Below are 21,010 nucleotides of genomic sequence, written 5' to 3' on the forward strand. Positions count from 1 at the left end.
GAAGACACTTGACTGGCCTATGCCATTGAGGGATGAGGATCTGGGGAACTGTTTCTTAAACAGACTTCAACAAATCTTCCAGTTTTATTTCAATTTCTCTAAAACTGATACAGCCATTCCTGAGACTTTTGGTGTCTTATAGTGTGAAACAGATTGGGTTTCTGGTTACTTTGTTGTTTGAAGATTTCTTGTTTTGGGATTTTTCTGGTAAGTCAGTTAAGCTTGCCCCTATGTTCTCCAGTTTTCAAATTCTATTATTATTGTTTTTTTCTTGTTTGTTGTTTTTGTAGGTTTAGGTCTTTAAAAAGAAATCTGTGCTGTCATTATTATGGGGTTTTTGAAGAGAACTGATCTAAGTGCCTACACTCACTATGCTTTTCTTTAATCAGGAGGGCCACCTTGGAGATTGTTTCTTTTGTTTTCTTTTTAAAATTTTTGGGGAGAGTTTTTGTAAATACTTTTAACAGCTGTGGAACATATTTCATAGTATGGATGTGCTATGGTTAAAGCAGTTTCCAGTTGATGAACCATTTAGATTGTCTCTAAGTTTCTGGCTATTACAAACCATATTACTATATGGGAAAAAAAATATTTTTTGTGTACATATACTAGAATTTCTATAGGGTGTAATACCAATAAGTAGAATTCTCAAAAGGCTCTGCCATGGTACCCTGTTTCCTTCATGTTCATTCCTGGCTGAGCTATGTATTTATTTAGCCTAGTTGGTGGTTAAACAATTTCTATAATTTTTCAGTCATGCACCTCTTCTAGCCTTTATTGGATATTGTATGTCATATGTGGAAGCCTTTTCATTTATTCTGCCCATTTTAATACATTAAAACTGTGGTTCTCAAATTTGAGCTTGTATATAAATCACCTGAAGGGCTTATTAAGACACAGCCTACTGTGCCTCACACCCAGAGTTTCTGATTCAGCAAGCTTAAGGTGGGCCCTAGAATTTTTCTTTTTTTTTTTTTGGCAGCTGGCCAGTACTGGGACCTGAACTCGTGACCTTGGTGTTATAAGGCTATGCTCTAACCGATTGAGCTAACTGGCCAACCTGTATTTCTAATAAGTTCCTAGGGGATAGCTGAAACTACCAGATACACACTTTGAGAACAGCTGGTCCGTAGGAGAATTTTATGTATTTTCTGAATTTTCTGTGTTGCAAATATTTTTTCATGTGGAGCTTCTCTTTTAACTTCGTCAAATATATCCTTTTTTAGGTGTTGAGTCTGTAGTGTTTTGACTATGATAAGGTTGTAGACATATTCTTCATTATATTTTAATAATTTCATAGTTTAAAAACACATTTATCTCTGTCTCTAGAACTTTACTTTTATATGTTTGGTGTGAGACAAAAAACTATTAACTTTATTATTTTCCCAAGTGGATTGTTAATATAGTTTATATAATTTTTACACAGATTTAAAATGCCATCTTTATAATAATCTAATTTCCAATATGTAAATGGGTCTGTTTCTGACTTCAGTGAATTTTTTGACTGATGAAACTGTTTTTCATTCTTGTTAAAGAGGGTAAGCCAGAGAAATTTTCATTTGGTCTTCTGGATCTTCCTTTTCGTGTTGGAGTTCCATTTAATATTCCTCTGGAGTTTCAGGATGAATTTGGTCATACTAGTCAACTAGTAACTGATATTCAGCCAGTTCTTGAAGCAAGGTAATGTGAAAGATAAACCTGTATTTGTCTTTTCATATTGGCTAAGTGTTGACTCTTTCTTTTTTTTAAGCTTAAATTACTATATGTGTGAAATTGTTAACTTTAGTATTATCACTTAAAATGTTTAGTGAATTTTATGATATCTAGGGGATTTATTTAGCCCCAAGCTATCCTTTGTGGCTACAGTGTCCTGTTGCTTTACTGATGTCTATGTTTTGACTGAATATACTGTTGAAGTTGTTTTAGGTGTTCAAGTCTTACTCCATTTCCTTTGAAAGTATAATGATGTCTCCTGGCAATTCTGTTAGTAATACCACCTTGTTTTGTTGTTTACTTAGAAGTCATAGCCATTTAAATTTAGTGGTATTACCTGCTAGTAGGTTTTTAACCTGCTGATGCAATTTATTTTAGTGTTTTAAAAACTGTAGCAATAAAGTTTGTGCTTTCCATGGAAATTTGGGTACTTAGAATTTGCCTTTACTTAACCCCTTTAGAGTGATATGATTGGTTTATATTAAGAATATATTAGAAATTATGTTCATTGATGTCATTGAGGATGTTCATTATTTACCATCACCTCTTTTTGAGGTGCCTAAGAAGAAATTCCTTTTCAGTCTCAAGAACATGAGTGTGTTTCTTCTAAACAGTTGTGTTTGCATAAATCTATTTTTTTGCATTGCAAATTTATCTTTTTATGCCCACTTTTTCTGTATACCTTCTTTTCCTGTCTCTGTGTATTTTTTTCTTCTTGTGGTGGAATCATTTACTCTCTTAATCATTTGAGCATGTATTATATTCCAGGCATTTTGTAGCTGTAGTTATAAAAGTGAAAAGGATATTTGTCTTCTAGAAGCTGACAGACAAGTGAGATAGTGTTGTTTCGAGATTATACCATGGTTATAAAAAGCAATACATGGCTATAAGAACATTCAAAGTGATTTTTCATAGTTTTATGTTCCTTTGAGTTACAAAAAGTCATTCTTTTTGGAGTATTGCATTCATTTGAATATTAAGTAATATTATATTTATTAATATTATAATAAATAATTATTAATACAAAAAGCAATGGAAGAGTAGAATAAAACATGTTTGTTTAAATAATAAAACAAAAGTATCCAGTCTAGTCACAAATAGAAAATATTAGTGCATTAGTTTACATTTGTTATCTGTTATAACTTTCATGTTATCCTTGATAGGATAGTCTTACATATGAAGTCTTTGTTATGTATTCATAGTGTTATTTAAGATGTTGAACTTTTAAAAAAATCTTTAGTGGCATGTTGATGTAAATTTCTCTTCAATAAAGTAAGACCATTGAATGGGTGGGTTTCTTTGTTTTTGTTTTTCTCAGTGTTATTTAAATTAAAAAAATATGTATATGGCTTAAAGAATCAAATAGATTGATAAGGTTTGTTATAAAACAGAGGGGTCCCTCCCCTCCACATCCCTCTCAGAATTCACTTCTCAGAGAACCTCTTTCAGCTTTCTCTACTTGTTTCTTTTGGTAACTACTGCCGTATATCTAAGTAACTTTTATATTGCTACTTCTTGATTCGTCAGTGTTAGGCATTACCTCTTGACGTATGGCTGTGGAAGATGAGAACATATTCTTTTGTTGCCATCTCCATTACAAATAAGTATCTTTCCTGTTCCCTCATTCTTCAATAAAGTTATATTCTGACTTGATCAGTATTTAGTGCTTACTTCATTACAGCTATATAAATTCTGGTTGCTTTCTTTATTTCACAACTTTGTTACTGTACTTTTTTTTCTTTGCTGAGTTTATCTTAAATTAAACCATAAACTCCCTGCTACTTGTCTAGTCTTTTTAAAAAATGTTAGATTCATAGATAATCTGTCAGTTTCATAGTCTTACAGACATCTATCTGTCTTTCAGCTTGTGATGTGTTCCATTCTGGACTGATGATTTTCATACTTGTTACAGTTGTCATTCTGTGATCTTCCACCACCTTCATTTTGGGGATTCCCTTTGCTTTCTTCTGTGTTGGGTGCTAGGAAGTAGAAATTAAAACACAAAACCTGCTCCTAACTCAAAAACCTCTCTACAGAGGAAGAAGAAAAATAAAGGTTTTATTATTGAATAAGTATTAACCAGAATGTGATCACAGGCAATCAACTGAACAGATTTGCAGAGACAGAAGGAAATCTTACTCTAAGTGAATGCAACCCATTACATTCATGCTTCCAAGACAAAATTGCCAAATTTATGGGACCTTTATGGAGGTAGGGTTTGCAATTTGGAGTCAGCTGACAGTTGAAGTTAGTCCCATATTCTCCCAGAAAAGTGTAAGGTAGGGCATTATCTTCTTTGACTACATTTCAAAGAGATGGTTCTTGGTCCTTGAAACATTTCAGAGTTGTGAGACTGTTAAGAGGCTTATTTTATTTAGCTTTTGACCTTTTATGGATATCCAGTATTTTTTTTAAGATTCCATGTCCCTCTCATTTTGCTGAAGTACATCCATCCCTAGTTTCCTGAGAAAAGGGTAGGTGTGAGGGACGTTTTTTGCTGTGAAAATCTCTGTTCTACCCCAATACTTGACTGATTGAACTGTAAATCAGAAACTATTTTCTGTCAGAATTGTGAAAGCATTGCTTCATTTTTTCTTCTTAGCTTCCAGTGTTGCTGATAAATTTAAATTTAGTTTGATTTATTTTCCATTGTATGTTTGTTTATTCTCTGATGAAGCCTGTAGAATCTGCTTTTCATTCTCAATGGGATTAAATTTTACGGTGATAGGTCTTTATGTAGGTCTTTTCATTATTTGAAGTACTTTATTCTGTACCTTCTGTCATCACTGTTTTCTCTGTCTATGATCCTTATTTATTGGATGTTGGACCTTCTGCACTGGATCTCTGATTTTCCTATTTTTTCTCTATTTTTCTTAACCTTTTTGTATTTCTGCTTTACTTTCTGACAGATTTTCTCAACCTTATCTTCACAGACTTTCCATTAAGGTTTTCCTTTCTGGTATCATATTTTTAATTTCCAGGAGTTCTTCTTGGTTTGCTGAATGTTCTTTTGTAGATCTTGTTCTTGTTTTATATATATAATACTTTTTGCACTAATAAAGTAAATGGGAGTCCTTTTTTTTTTTTTACAGCTTTATTTTACAGACACAGATAGTCTCTGTTGTCTCCAAGTTTGTTCTTAGTCTCTTTTCTTCAGATATCTGGTAATCATTGGTCATCTGTTTATAAATGAGTAGAGAACTAAAGTGCAGATGGGAGATTGTAGAGACAGGCTATTGACTGTAAGGTCCACTGTAGGATGATCTGTCTGGAGCACTTTTTGGGGGATAAATCATGTTGTTGATATCTTCAGGTCTTTTTTCTTGGGTTGGACAGTTTCCTCAAAGAAGAATCTTCAATCTTTTGCCTGGAGGTGGGACTAGTTTGGCTCCTGGCCAGTCAAGGAAAAAGGCTAGGGTGGGAAAAGGGGATGGGGAGGTCTCAGTATCCATATGCATTCATTTAGGGTTACCCCTTCTATTCTTTTTAGTATTTTACTCTTTCAACTTATCTGCTGCCCATGGTTCAGAGATTTTTTTTTTTAACTTTTTTTTTTTAATGTTTTGTTTTTATTGGTTATGAATATTCCTGGGGTACAAAGCAAATTGTCACCATTCATGCCTAAGATGTGATGGCCAGATCCATACTGGAAGCATGTTCATTACCACAAATTGTGATTATACCCCGTGTCCCCCACCCAATTATCCCTGACCTCCATCCCCATCCCCCTTTACCCACTCCACTTTGTATCCCTAGGTATGTTCTCTCCCTCTGCAAGTCCACACACCACTGTGGTCTTTCTTTCCTTTCTTCTTTATCTCTTAGCTCTCACTTATGAGAGAGTACATATGGTATTTATCCCTCTGTGCTTTGCTTATTCCACTCAACAGAGGTTTCTCCAAGCTCATCCATGTTTTTGCAAATGAGAGAATTTCATTCTTTTTTACAGCAGAGTAGTTGTCCATGGTGTATATATATATCACAGTTTCCTTATCCAATCATCTATCGCGATGGACATTTAGGTTGGTTCCATATCTTGGCTATTGTGAACAGAGCTGCGATGAACATGGGAGTGCAGGTATCCCTTCAACAGGATGATTTCCATTCCTCTGGGTATATACCCAGAAATGGGATTGCTGGATCATATGGAGGATCTATCTGTAGTTGTTTGAGAAACCTCCATACTGTTTTCCATAGTGGTTGTACTAATTTACAGTCCCACCAACAGTGTAGGAGCATTCCCTTCTCTTTGTATCCTTGTCAGCATTTGTTATTCTCATTCTTTTTGATTATAGCCAGACTAACTGGGGCGAGATGATATCTCAGTGTGGTTTTAATTTGCATTTCCTTGATGACTAGTAATGTTGAGCATTTTTTCATGTGCCTGTTGGCTATTTGTATGTTTTCCTTTGAAAAATGTCTATTCAGTTCCTTTGTCCATTTTTTAATTGGGTTATTTGTTTTTTTCACTGTATAATTGAGTTCCTTGTATATTTGTTTATTTTTTCTTTTGTTGCTTGTGCTTTCAGGCTCATGTTCATAAAGTCTGTGCCCAGACCCAGTTGCTGAAATGTTTCACCTATATTTTCCCTTAGTAATTTTACAGTTTCAGGTCATATACTTAAGTCTTTAATCCATTTTGAGTTGAATCCATTTTAGTATATGGTGAAAGGTGCATGTTTAGTTTCATTCTTCTACATATGGATATCCAAGGTTTTCTAGCACCATTTATTGAAGAGGCAGTCTTTTTTTCCCCAGTGTATGTTTTTGATCCCTCTGTCAAATATTGGATGGCTGTAAGCCTGAGGGGTGATTTCTGGATTCTCTATTCTGCTCCACCGGTCTGAGTGTCTATTTTTATGCCAGTACCATGCTGTTTTGGTTACTGTAGCTTTGTAGTATAATTTGTCAACCAGTAGTGTTATGCCTCCAGCTTTATGTTTTTTGTTCAGGATTGCTTTGGCTATTCGAGGTCTTTTGTTGTTCCATATGAATGTTGAGATTTTTTTTTTTCCATTTCTGTGAAGAATGTCATTGGTATTTTGATGGGGATTGCATTGAATCTGTAGATTGCTTTGCATAGTACAGACATTTTCGCAATGGTTAATTCTTCCAATCCAAGAGCATGGAATGTCTTTCCATCATTTTGTGCCTTCTTTAATTTCTTTCAATAGTTGTTTGTAGTTCTCATAGAGATATTTCACCTCCTTGGTAATTGACTGCTAGGTATTTTATTCTTTTTGTGACTGTTGTAAATGGGCTTACTTTCTTGATTTCTCTTTCTGTTAGCTCATTATTGGAGAATATAAATCCAGCTGATTTTGGGTCGTTTACTTTGTATCCTGCAACATTACTGAAATTATTAACGAGCTCTAGGAGTTTTTTTGATAGAGTCTTTAGGTTTTCCCGTATATAGTATCATGTCATCAGCAAATAGGGACAGTTTGACTTCTTTTCCAATCTGGATGCCCTTTATTTCTTTCTCTTGCCTGATTGCTCTGGCTAGTACCTCCAGTACTATGTTAAAAACTAATGAAAATAAAGATATATCATACTGAAGCCTGTGGGATACTGCAAAAGCAGTACTAAGAGGCAAATTTATTACAATAAACGCTTACATCAAAAGAATGGAAAGACTTCAAATAAATGACCTAACAGTATGCCTCAAAGAACTTGAAAAACAACAACAATCCAATTCTAAAGATAGAAGACAGAAAGAAATAATTAAGATCAGAGCAGAATAAATGAAATAGAGATCCAAAAAATGATAGAAAAGATCAACAAAACAAAAAGTTGGTTTTTCAAGAAGATAAATAAAATAGACAAACCATTAGTTAGGTTAAAAAAGAAAAAGAAGAGAGAAGACCCAAGTAACAAAAATCAGAAATGAAAAAGGAGACATTACAACTGATACCACGGAAATACAAAGCATCATTAGAGACTATTATAAACAACTGTATGAGAACAAATGTGAAAACCTGGAAGATATGGATAAGTTTCTAGACACATACAAACTACCCAGACTGAACCAATAAGAGATAGAAAACCTGAACAGACCAATAACAAGCAACGAAATTGAAGCGGTAATCAACAATTTTCCAGCAAAGAAAAGCCCAGGTGGGATGGCTTTACAGCTGAATTCTCCCAGTACTTTAAAGAGGAATTAATACCAATTCTCCTGAAACTATTCCAGAAAATTGAAACAGAAGCCATTCTCCCAAACTCATTCTATGAGGCCAGCATAACTCTGATACCAAAAACAGATAAAGACACAACAAAAAAAGAAAATTACAGGCCAATGTCTTTGATCAACATAGTACAAAAATCCTCAACAAAATATTAGCATTCAGAATACAGCAACACGTCAAAAAAAATATACACCATGATTAAGTGGAATTCATTCCAGGGATGCAAGGGTGATTCAACATACGAAAGTCAATTAACGTGATACATCACATCAATAAACTCAAGGACAAAAACTGTATGATTATCTCAATAGATGCTGAAAAGCATTTGACATAATTCAACATCCTTTCATGGTAAAGTCTCAACAAATTACATATAGAAGGAAAGTATCTCAACACAGTAAAAGCCATGTATAACAAGCCCACCACCAGTATCATTCTGAATGGGGAAAAACTGAAGGCTTTTCCCATAAAAGCAGGAACCACACAAGGATGCCCACTGTCAACCACTTCTGTTTAACAGAGATCTTCTGTTTTAACCTTTTCAGAGAATCATCTTCCAGTCACCTACCAGAGGCAGAGGGGGGAAATCTGGGATTTAAACTTGCATCAATTTTTTTTTTAACCTTTCCCTTTTAACCCTTCACTCTAGAGACTCTTGGTACCACCAATTCTGGGTGGTACCTGGGGTATTCTGATTGGTTTCCAGCTGTTTTCTGTTGCTGTTTTAGGATCAGTTTTCTTGGGACAGCTAAGTCATTTGCCATTTGTCTATCCTGTTTTCTAGCAGATAAATTTTATTGTCTTTATGTCTCTTCTTCCTTTCTACCCTTTATGTTTGCCTCTAATAATAAATAAAAGAAAATACTGGTAAACACTTTATCTGAAATTGCCATTTAATTTAATAATAGATGCTAAAAATTCTCTAAAATCCCATTGGGCAAAAGATTTGAAAGAATCCATGGCAAAGGCTGAGAACATCCTTAAATCTGGCCAGTTTGATTATTTCCTTTTCTTAGGCTTGTGTACATGGTCTAGCATTGGATTATGTCCTACCTTGTATCTTCACTAATTCAATATATGCAGTTTTAATTTTCCAGTATATCTGTTGTATCATTTTCAGTGTTTAGCCCATTGGTATCACTTATCAATACTTGTTGAATCATTTTTTTTTTTTTGGAAAAGATATTTGTAGGAATTTGCTTCTGTTTAGTTATTTCTTCCTATTTAAAAATACTTATTAGAAAAATGAATTGAATATGTCAGTGGCACATGAGAAAACAAAATTCATTTGTAGCTTTGCTTGTAGGTAATGGAAGGGAAGTTAAAAAATAATTTATTTTTTTCAGTGGTTTATCTTTACATTATGAAGAAATAACCAAAGGACCAAATTGTGTAATTCAAGGTGTTACTGTTAAGGGCCCTGTAAATTCTTGTCAAGGCAAGGTAAGCATTATACATAAATGTTATAATACCTGTTAAGTATTTAATGGAATTAGAAATTTATTTAAAGTGGAATGACCTATTTTTGTAAACAAGATGACAGTCATTGGTTTTTTAGGAATTAATCAGCAACATGTCACCTGATATACCAGTTACATCTGTAAGAAAAATTGGCACATTCAGTACTGTTGTTAAACATTTATTGAATTAAATATTTTTCAGCTCACTCCATCATCTCTATTCCAAGTTTTTCACATTCACAGCCATTTTTCTAACACAGTTATGCAGTACTACGTTGTTTTTTTCTCTCTTTTCCATTCATTTTTCAGTATTTTTCTTAGAACAAAAAGGCAATTAGAAATCTGAGAAACTTTAGCTCACATCTTTTTTTTTAATCTGAAATGTTATAACAGTGAAAACAAGATATGTCAAATAACCTGCATGGTATGTCTATTCATAGAAAGTTCTAAACCAGTGCTTGCCACTTATTTTCAAATGGTTCAGGAAATAAAATATATGTGTACTTTATATCCATCTGTTGAGACATAAAGAAGATGCAAAATGTTTACAGTAATTGGGAATCTAGATGAAGAGTACCTAAAGGCTCATTGTGCTGTTTGGCTACTTTTCTGTAGATATGAGATTTTTCAAAATAAAAAGATAGGAAAGAGTTCAAAAATCAGACAAAGCTAATTTGTATTGTTTAGGAGTAAAAATATTAGTAAAATGATAAGGAAAATAATTATCAAAATTTAGGATAGTGCCAACTCTGGGAACAAGGATGAACTTGTGATGAGGAAGATTCTTGTGGCAGGCTTCTGGTACTGGCTATTTCTTCACCTGAGTGTAAATGTATAAACTTTCCTTTATAATTATTTATTAAACTATGCATTATAAATTATGTGCTTTTTTTCTGTATGTATATTTCACAAGAGAAAAAATGTAAAAACAGTGTGATGAGGTATATGAAAATACTTTCAATGAAAAATTGCTATACACTTGTATGAACATTATTATTTTTTTAAAAAAACAAAACTAACATAAGTAGGGGACCTTTGCTTTGTGGGTCATTTATTTGAGATCAATCTGTCAAAAAACCAAGGACCAATTTTTGAGGCTATCAGTGTAATAATGTCATCTTATTTTTACATGAGATAATTCTTATACAACCATCAATTCTGAATCTTGTCTAGTTTGATACCAGGTAAAGCATTCTTCTCAATAATTCCCATGAAGTGCAGTATGATACCCTAATACCCATTTCGACAGATATACTAGCATGTGCAACTTAAAAATTTGTTATTAGAAAACTGGATGAAAGTTTTATAATTATCTAGATTTCTTACACAGTTTATATTGTTCTTGTACAAATTTTGCCTGTAGCCTTTTCTAATATCATTAGCATTTCACTGTATTTTTGGTGAAATCCTCAAGGTCAAAAGTTGTTCAAATTTCACATTCTCAAACTGACTTTTAATATAGATATATTATTCCACTTGATTGTTATCTTCTGTGTCACCTAAGTCAATACCAAGATCAAAATCCTCATCGCTTTCTTCTTCATTTCTTCCACAGCTGCTTCTATGGTTGGATTTTAGATTATTTTAGATGTTCCTGTCTTTGCTGTTTCTTTATTAAATGAAATGACAGTATCTTATTTCTTTCTGCATTTGCACAGACTTCAAGTTCATAGACACATTATTCACATAGTATGTAATAAGAATCCTCGTCTTTTGTAAACATTTAACACAGTTTTTAGGTTTTGATAATGGTTTGTATTTGCTCTATTTTATACACTATTCAAGAACTTCTTTACAGCACTGGCATACTCCAGCATGAAGTTTTTCATTAATTTACTTGGTCTGAACACTCTTAGCAAACTTGTTACTTTTGAAGCTAAATGTATTTTGGTGCTTCTGAGGCCTGGAATGAGTCATGTTCCTTTTCTGGGAGCTTGTTGCCGAAACCTCAACCATCTTCAGCTGAGTGTAGGGAAAAAGACGCAGGGAAGACCAGAACTACCCCCACGATGTCGACCAGCTCACATCTTTAAACATATTGCTTTACTATTTAGATAAAGGGACGTGTTTGAGGAATACAGTTAGGGAAGATAAAGATATAAACTCTGATAAGGTAATTTTTCATTTAGGTCTGTAAAACAGCTAAGAGACTTAAATGACTAAAGGGGACATTATGCCTAAATAATAAGCTACTTTTTCTCCCCACTATATCATTACCTTCAATATATACTTAAATTTTTTTCTATGAATATGGTGTTTAAAATAGAGCATGTGAATTTGTCCAAGTACTATACACTGCTTTGTATAATAAAATCAAATTAAAGATTAAGTGCTATACCTCTTTCTAAATTGAGATTTTTCTTGAAAAGGAACTTGTAATTCATGGCAAATTTGACTTCACTAAGATAAACTTACTGAAAAGATGTCTAGATTTTAAAAACTTAAAAAAAAATAGATTTAGAGGAATTCAAAGATAGTACAGCAAGATGACATATAAAGTTTCTCTATTAACATCTTATAGAACCTCATATGTTTATCCAAACTAAGAAGTTGACACAATACTATTAACAAAACCATGGACTTTATTCAAATGTCTCCAGCTAATGTTATTTTTCTGTTCCAGGATCCAATCCAGAATACTACATTGCATTTAAAATTTTGAGATTTTTGGTTTTTTCTACCTTATTATTTCATATTTTTTATAATACCCATCACGATTCTGATCATTATTCAGAGAGTATGCCTTTTGAGTTTGAAGAGATCTTCAACCTTGTTTATAAGGAAGCAGTATTAGTTAGTTTTTTTCCTCTTAATCTCATATACATATATATGATAATTTTAGTAAATATAAAATTGATGGGTAGATTTCTATAATGGCATGAAAATGAAAAGCAAAAAATAAATTAGAATTGAGATGGCAGACTACTTATATGTTTAGGATTTGAGTTTAATTTTCACAATTTTTTTTTTTTTTTAACAGAATTATAATCTGAAGGTTATTCTGCCGGGTTTAAAAGAAGACTCACAAATTTTGAAAATTAGATTACTACCTGGTAATATTATTTTAAGAATTATTCCTAATATTTACCTTATAAATAATATTCTTATAAAGTATAGTGATACCTATGAAGTTGGCATTTTTGGCAGGGTTGGTAATGGTATAAATCTGGAAAATATGTTTTTGGTTTTTTTTTGTTTCATTTGTTTTGGCATCTTACTGGTATGGGGATACAAACCCATGACCTTGGTGTTAAAACACTGCACTCTAAACCAACTGGGCTAACAGGCCAGCTCTTGAAAATATATTTGAATGTCAAACATAGTACTGATAGAAATGATCCAATTTTTAAAAAGTAACACATGTAGGAAGAAGTTAGTGAAGTTCTAAAAACTCTTGGGAGAAAAATTTGAATATTGAAAATGTGTTAGGGAACTGTTCCTAGGGATGTAATTATGAAGCTTATATTAGAACTGGGTCTGTTCTTTACTTTTGGTTGATATAACTTTTTCATAATTTAAGAAGAAAAATTTCTGATGTCATTGTTAGTCTGATAATGACTTAATTTAGGGAAATGAAGTTGCATTTAAGTTACTCATTGATGGAAAATGCTGGCTTATTTGAGAAGCAGTTTGTTGTAGAGATTCAAAGAGTATGTTCTGGAATCAGCCCTTCTGAGTTTGAATCTAGGTAAACTTGTTCTATGCCTCAGTTTCCTCATGCATAAGATGAGATAATATTTGCTCTCATATGGTTGTTGTAAGGATTAAATGAATTAATAGAGGTAATCTTTCCTTTGCACAGTTTGTAGTACTGAATGGAGGACACAGTTTCAATATGCATGAATTTTCATTAACACAGTACTGGGCAAAGTGAGAACTGCCCATATCTGTACAGTGTTTGCCATGTTTTGTGTTGCTATAACAGAATTACCTGAGACTGGGTAATTTATAAAGAACAGAGGTTTATTTGGCTTACGATTCTGGAACAGTTGCATCTGGCACGGGCCTCAGGCTGCTTCTACTCATGGCGAAAAGTGGCAGGTAGCCGGCAGGTACAAGGAGATCACATGGCGAGAGGAAGAGAGAGGGAGAGAGAGAGAGGAGGGGAGGGGAGGGGGGGAAAGGAGAGGAAATGAGAGGAGAGGAGGTGCCAGGGTCTTTTTAAACAATGAGCTCTCGAGGGAACAATAGAATGAGAACTCACTCATTAATCCTCCCTCCCCCAGGAAGAGCATTAATCCATTCATGAGGGATCCACCCCCGTGACTCAATCAGTTTATAACACTGCCACATTGGGGATCAAGCTTCCACATGAGTTTTGGAGGAGACAACACATCCAAACTCCATCATCAGGAAGCTGCATGGTTGCTTTTAACAGACTTCTCTGAGTTATGGTGGCAAAGGCATGATGTAAAGCCAGAATTTAAAAGGGAAGCATAGCGTAAAGATTTGGAAAATTTGCAGTCTGGCCGTGTGGTAGCGAAGCAGAGAGCAGGAGAAAAATGCATGGATGAAGCAGATAAACTTTCTGCTAAAGACATTAACTTGGCAGTGAGGCAGCCAGATGCTAAAAACCAGGACAATGAGAAAAATGCCTTAAAGGCATTTGAGAAGTCTGGAAGGGTGCCCCACCCGTCACAGGCCCTGAGGCCTAGAAGGGCTGAGTTGTCCTGGAGGACAGACCTGGGGCGCAGCTTCCCTCGGGAACCGCTCCCTGCATCCCATCTGCTCCAGCTGGAGCGGCCCCAGTGTGGTTCATGCAGCAGCCCTGGAGAGTAGAAGCCTGAAACCTCGGTGGCCTCCACGTTGTGTTAAGTCTGCAGGCTGGCAGAACGTGAGAGCAGTGGAGGCATGGCATCCTCCTCCCAGATTCCAGAGGATTTATGGAAAAGCCTGGGGACCCAGGCAGAGACCTGCCACAGTGGCAGAGCCACCGTAGAGGCCATCTGCTAGAGCAGTGCTGAGCAGGAAAGGGGGGTCAAAGCCTCCACAGGGAGCCCCCACCAAGGAAATGTCCAGTAGAGCCAAGGCAGTGGGGTTGCTGCCAGAACCCGAGAACTGCAGGGCCACTGGTAATGTGCAACGCAGGCCTGGAAAAGCTGCAGGCACCAGCATGGCCCACTGTGCTGTGCCTGGCAGAGCTGTGGGCGTTGGGCTGCCTGATGCTTTGGGGGCCCAGATGCCCCATTGTGCCCAGGATGCAGGACTTGGAATAAAGAATATTATTGTGGAACTTTAAGACTTAATGTCTGCCCTGCTGGGTTTCGGACTTGTTTGGGGCTTGTTTCTCCTTTCTTCTGGCCAATTCCTCTTTTTTGGAATGGGAATGTATACCCAATGTCTGTTCCACCATTGTTTCTTGACAGTAGATAAATTTGGTTTTGACTTTTACAGGTTCACAGCTGGAAGGCCTTTTGCTTTTGGTCTCAGAGGAGACTTTGGACTTTGGACTTTTAAATTGGTGCTGGAACAAGCTAAGACTTTTGGGACTGTTGGTATGGAATGATTGTATTTTGTATTTGAGAGGAACATGAGTTTTGGGGGACAACGGGCAGAATGACGGAGTTTGGATGTGTTGTCTCCTCCAAAACTCATGTGGAAGTTTGATCTCCATTGTGGCAGTGTTGGAAACTGATTGAGTCATGGGGATGGATCTCTCATGAATGGATTCATGCTCTCCCTGGGGGAGGAAGGATTAATGAGTGAGTTCTCACTCTATTAGTTCCCAGAGAGCTTGTTGTTTAAAAGACCCTGGCACCTCCTCTCTCTCTCTCTTGCTTCCTCTCTCTTGCTACCTCTCACTGTGTAATCTGCTCATACCCGCCAGCTGCCTGCCACTTTCAGCCATGAGTAGAAGCAGTCTGAGGCCCGTGCCAGATGCAACTGTCCCAGAATCGTAAGCCAAATAAACCTCTGTTCTTTGTAAATTACCCAGTCTCAGGTATTTCTGTTATAGCAACACAAAATGGACTAATACACCATGTAAGCTTTAGCTCTGGTATTAATACCATGATCGTATCTTTGTCCATATTTGACTTTTTGTACTGGTTTTAAGCAAAAAGAAACATACATTAGCTGTTTGCTTTTACAAATTCAAGTCGTTTGAGTTTTCCCTCAATCATGAATTGATAAGCAAACATTGGCACTTTGGTAGAAGTATAAGAAAAAAAATTATTTTAGAAATTGGCTAAAAAGTATGGATTTTTCAGTAGTAATATTTTTAGTAATAGATAGTTCTGACATGTTTTTTGGAATTCGAGAGTGAAAATGGTAAAGTAGTATAGTGATAGAAGTCAAGGAGTTTCAAGTTACAAACGATTTTAACTGGAGTCTGCCACTTACTAGCCTTGTAACCTGGACAAAATACTTAATCTATCTGGATCTCAGTTTCCTTACATATAAAATGGGGATAATAATAGTACCTTCTTCATTAAGATTATTGTAAGGTTTATATGAGAATAGTGCTTAATTAAAACTTACCACAGTGCCTGGAATATAATAAATAATAACTATTAACTAATATTACAAAATAAAATGTTTTCAGTAATTGTCTTTGCTTGAGTTAGCAGTATTTAGCACAAGTTGAATGTTATAAGATGTCAGTGTTTATGGAGCAAATCAGATTGGCATACTGCATAAGTATAAATCCTCTTTTATTAATCTTAGAGGAAACTTGTGGTGTAACTTGCTTATGACATCAAAGGTAATGGGCAATATATAAGTACATTTTCTGGTTATGTCATTACATGATCTGATCCTTTGAATGCCTGAAACAGGCATGTAGTTACCTATGCCAGAGAAATCAGTCATTATGTAAAGTTAAAGTTTAATAAATTAAAAAAATAGTTCAAAAAACTTTTATTACTCTTTTTAAGGTTTTACATGTTTAGGTGATTTCTAGCATGAGTTATCAATATGTCGTAGCTTATAGTATAAAACTAAGCTTAGACATCTATACAGTTGCGACAACTCATATAGAATCTATACATTTTGGGGATAGAAATGAATAAATGTGGATATTGCTTTTGCTTGGCATTATTTATAAAATATTAAATCTTTTAAGTGTTGAGGTTTTTTTCTTTTGATATTTCAGTACTTCAGTCTTTGAAATCTGAATATGTATTATATAATTCCCTGCTAGGTCCCCCTCATCGATTGAAAGTGAAACCTGATTCTGAAATTTTAGTTATAGAAAATGGAACAGCTTTTCCATTTCAGGTGGAAGTTTTAGATGAATCAGACAACATAACAGCACAACCAAAATTGATTGTTCATTGTAAGGTAAGCGTATAAGAATATTTATTTTATTTTGAGTCCCATGGTAATAAATGGCAGTGACTATGTCTTTTAGCTACTTTATAATAAGCCATACATCTGATTTTTTAATGATTATTTCATGGAGAAATTTGTGGGATCTCTCATTGCCAATAATTATCAGCATCCCTAAACCAATAAAGATACCAGCTATGCCCCAGTTTCATTAAGAAATTTATGTATGAAAATTTCCTTCTCTCTTCTCCCTTGCTTCCATCTCTCTTATTTCAGATGAATTATCTTATTTATTAATACGATGATAGAAATATCCTTCAGGATTGGGAATGGATGAAAGTGGGTAAAAGACCGAGAAAAGAAAAGGAAAATCCAATTAAGTAAAGTAAAAAGAAAATAATAGTGATTGAGGAAGGTGGTTTTCCTTCCAAAACAGATACATTTTGTTTAGCATTAGAGAAAATTACTCTTTTCACTGAGAAATTCTCTAGAATTTTAGTGAGTTCTATTTAGAATTTTCCAATTTGTAGCCAGAGTAAATTTGTAGTAGCTGTAGTAAATTATTTGAAAATTTGAAAAATTATTGAATAATCAGTTACATTTGATTGGCATCATCAATTATTTTCATTCTTGAAATAGTTTTTAGGTGCTCCAAACCTTCCAGTCTACGTCGTGGATTGCAGTAGTTCTGGAACGAGTATTTTAACAGGATCTGCAATTCAAGTTCAGAATATTAAAAAAGACCAGATGCTTAAAGCAAGAATTGAAATCCCTGTAAGTTGTTACTGTTACTCATTGATATTATATTGAGTCTTCATATATAAAGTCTTTAACAGTTTTATAGTGTTATGTGAAGTTGTTTGCCTTTTAAAAATGAGGTATTTGCTGTTCTTTTAGCCAAAGGGAAGAAAAGGCAACATGAAATGGTATAATGACTAGGTTAAAATTTTGTATCAAATTTTAGTAATTTTCTTGATCAAACCTTTTACAATATCTATAGCTATTATTGATTAACATTTCCCTTAATTTTTTTTTTTTTTCCTTATTTAAAAATACATCATTAGGGCTGGCCAGTTAACTCAGTTGGTTAGAACACGGTGTTATAACACCAGGGTCTAGGGTTTGGATCCCCTCACTGGTCAGATGCCAAAAAATAATAATAATAAAATAAAATGCATCATTTTATTTTGTTATTTTTTTGTTGTTCCCATTTGTTTCTTAGAAAGTTAAGTAAGTATTCCCACTTAAATCACCACTGAAGGGGACATATAAACCTTTAATTTGCATGTTATTTTTTATAAATACATAGTTTTTTTACCAGTATTTTCACATAAAGGGATTTCTATGTAATGTGCCAGTAGGATAGTTTTTATGCATCATGGTTGGTGGTGAAGCCAACATGGAGGAGGGCAGTTGATCTCTGACTGCTGAATGGGATAACAGATACTTAAGTAAGATACTTAAATGTGATTTCTTAATAATATGATAAGTGATGGATAACCTAATAAGTTGATTAGCTCATACTTTCCTACTAATTGTACGTCAATTATTAATATATCTTGAGCTTCAAAAGGTTAAAAGATGGCTTTTATTCTTTTAATTAGAATGAGGTGACTCTTGGCTTTAGTAAAGTTCTTGTCAAGCTGGTTATATTTGATAATCTTAAATGTTTATTATGCATTTCTTTTGTACAATAATGTGGGCAACATATTTTTGAGCATAGTATCTTGCATAAGTTCAAAAAGTATAGGACTTTGAATTAGTGAGGAATCTGGACTTAGAGCATAGTAAAAGCACTAAGAATTATGTAAATGCTACAGAGCAGGAACAAGCAAAAGACCAATAATCCAGGTCAGTTAAATACCAATGTATATTCTATAATATGTAGTTACAAATGTTATCCAAAGGCAATAACTCTGAGTTTAAGTAGTCAAGCAAATAAGATATTCTTATAATAGAGGACGGGTTATTTGCCTGATATTCTGTGAGGTAGGAATTTTAAACATATCATCAGTCATGTGGATGGGCTTTCATAGGAATGGCTACAACTGGATTAAGAAGGAGACATGAATTACGTAAGATTGTAACTGAATTTTTGGATTAAGCTTATTTTAAATCTAGTGTATGCTGTGGAATGAACTATAGCTAGATTATGACGTAATGATATAATGTTTTAATTTCATGTGCCTAAAATCAATTTATGTACCATGATCCAGCTCTTCACTAATCTGTGGAACCCTGGTGTGCCAATAATAAATTGTAGATATGCCAATATATTAACCTGCTTAATCTAGAGCCCTTCTGTGCCTATAAGCAACCTTGTTCACTTAGCCCAGTGTGTTATGACTTGAAAAAACACTGAAAGCTTCAGTGCAACCAATTATTATTAAATATTGTATTTTATGGCAGCTGTTTATCTCCAATTTTATGGAAAGTTCTTTTTTCCTTACATCTTTATTCTTATAAATAAGTTCTAGTTACCAAATCTGTGACATGGTTAAAATTTCACAAGTTTGCAATCCTTTTAAATAAATTCTGAAATAAAGGGAAGGGAATCCTTTTAGTCCAAATATACTTGTTTTTGGTTTTAAGAATGTAATGTCTGTCATTTATAACTTGATGGTATAAAATGTAGAATTATTAATATTACAATTCCCTTTTAATGACAAAACCTGTGAATGTAATAATATGTAAGATGCTCTTCCATACTGAAACTAAATTCTTCAGCAGCGCAGAAGATTCACCATTAAAGTTAAAAAAAAAAAAAAGTTTTCAGTACAGATGGCACTCAGTGTATATTTGTGTTTTCCTTTCTTCCTAGAGTTGTAAAGATGTGGCACCTGTGGAGAAGACTATTAAGTTGCTGCCCAGTAGTCATGTTGCAAGACTACAGATATTCAGTATAGAAGGACAAAAGGCAATCCAGATCAAACATCAGGATGAGGTTAACTGGATAGCAGGCGATATTATGCATAATCTTATTTTTCAAATGTACGATGAAGGAGAAAGAGAAATCAATGTAACATCAGCTTTAGCAGAAAAAATTAAAGTAAGTGTCTCAAACAGATTGGTTATTTGCAAGAATTTTTTTCATTTTATGTTTAGAAGACTCTGAACAAGAAGTTTTATGTGTAGCCTCTAAGAAAAAGCTTTCGCAGAAAAATAATATCGTTTAAAATTCTAGGCTAAATAAGATTTCTTTTTGTGGACTATATTGAAATGTGGATGATTCATGTGTGACAAGTTTATACTTAGAAAAATGATTTTGACACTTTACCGAAATTTTCAGTTTTTGGCATTTTGTTTAGTTGTATACTTTTCTTTTTCTCTTTTTTCTTTTTTCTTTTTTTGTCTTTTTCGTGACCAGCACTCAGCCAGTGAGTGCACCGGCCATTCCTATATAGGATCCGAACCCGTGGCGGGAGCATCGCCGCGCTCCCATTGCCGCACTCTCCCGAGTGCGCCACGGCTCGGCCCAGTTGTATACTTTTCTGCAGTCACAATCAAGGTCATTAGCAAACAGTAAACCTGTAGCTGTTCTGAAGGCACTAAACAAAAGATCTGTTAAAGGTAAACAGCGAAACAATATTAACTACAGAGCCCTAATCTGGCCATTAGAAATTGGTATACCACTCTCTAACAGTATGATCCTTACAGAACGGTTTTGTTGGTCCTCATCAACCTGTTTTCCTCTAAATGTAACATTTGCACCTTGATAAGACTGAATCTCCATGTTGAAACTTAACATTTCACTGAACAAGGAACCAAGTCAAAACCGTTAGATTCTTATCACATAAAGTAGACAGCTCTGTAACATTCCCCTTATGGTTGATTCAAAGAATAGTGGACAGTCTGTGCTTGCTTCCTCAAAGTCCAGTCAGTTTTGCCCTAAGGAGACACTTGCATTCCTAAAAATCACTGCACTGCCCAAAATCATGCAATAAAGATCATAGGGCTTATGGAGAAAATGGAAATTAGAGGCATAATGCTCAAATATCATCAGTAACCTATTTTTTAAAAAGATGGGAGCCTAACAAAAGTGGAAAAATCAGTAATAGTAATACATGTTAAATGGTTAAGAAGTATGTAAAATGGCAATTTGCTTGTGGAAGTTGTCGGAAGGGTTGTAGCTTGTGAGTTACTGTGAAGTGGTGGAAGGAGAACTCATCTGAAATAGAGTGGAAATTTGTAACACTGGATGTGGATGTGTGGCTCGTAACACTGTCAATTTTGGCGACTGGTGGGTGTTTGAGGTGCGTCATTTTGTGTGTTCCCACATGGTTTAGTTCAGCTGGGTATAGTTTTCTGTGTTCACCTAGTTTTTTCGTGGATGAAATTGTGCTTAAGCAAAAGTGAAATTTGTTTTATGCTTAAATTGTT

The 21,010-nt window shown here is 34.5% G+C and overlaps 1 protein-coding gene and 1 pseudogene across 4 annotated transcripts in view; one reads left to right on the forward strand and one right to left on the reverse strand.

The window, feature by feature from the left end:
• SMCHD1 (structural maintenance of chromosomes flexible hinge domain containing 1) overlaps positions 1–21,010 on the forward strand; it is a 155,612-nt gene that overhangs the window by 60,380 nt on the left and 74,222 nt on the right. For all 4 annotated transcript variants that reach the window (XM_063077158.1, XM_063077157.1, XM_063077159.1 and 1 more), the window contains 6 exons: positions 1,536–1,680; positions 9,248–9,344; positions 12,342–12,414; positions 16,503–16,642; positions 17,270–17,404; positions 19,452–19,679. In XM_063077158.1, the coding sequence (XP_062933228.1) occupies positions 1,536–1,680; positions 9,248–9,344; positions 12,342–12,414; positions 16,503–16,642; positions 17,270–17,404; positions 19,452–19,679 (818 nt within the window). The remainder of the gene's footprint in view (positions 1–1,535; positions 1,681–9,247; positions 9,345–12,341; positions 12,415–16,502; positions 16,643–17,269; positions 17,405–19,451; positions 19,680–21,010) is intronic.
• On the reverse strand, positions 10,829–11,317 carry LOC134361828 (uncharacterized protein C9orf85 homolog; annotated as a pseudogene).

Source organism: Cynocephalus volans, chromosome 13 (genome assembly GCF_027409185.1).
Source record: "Cynocephalus volans isolate mCynVol1 chromosome 13, mCynVol1.pri, whole genome shotgun sequence".
Classification (NCBI taxonomy): Eukaryota; Metazoa; Chordata; class Mammalia; order Dermoptera; family Cynocephalidae; genus Cynocephalus; species Cynocephalus volans.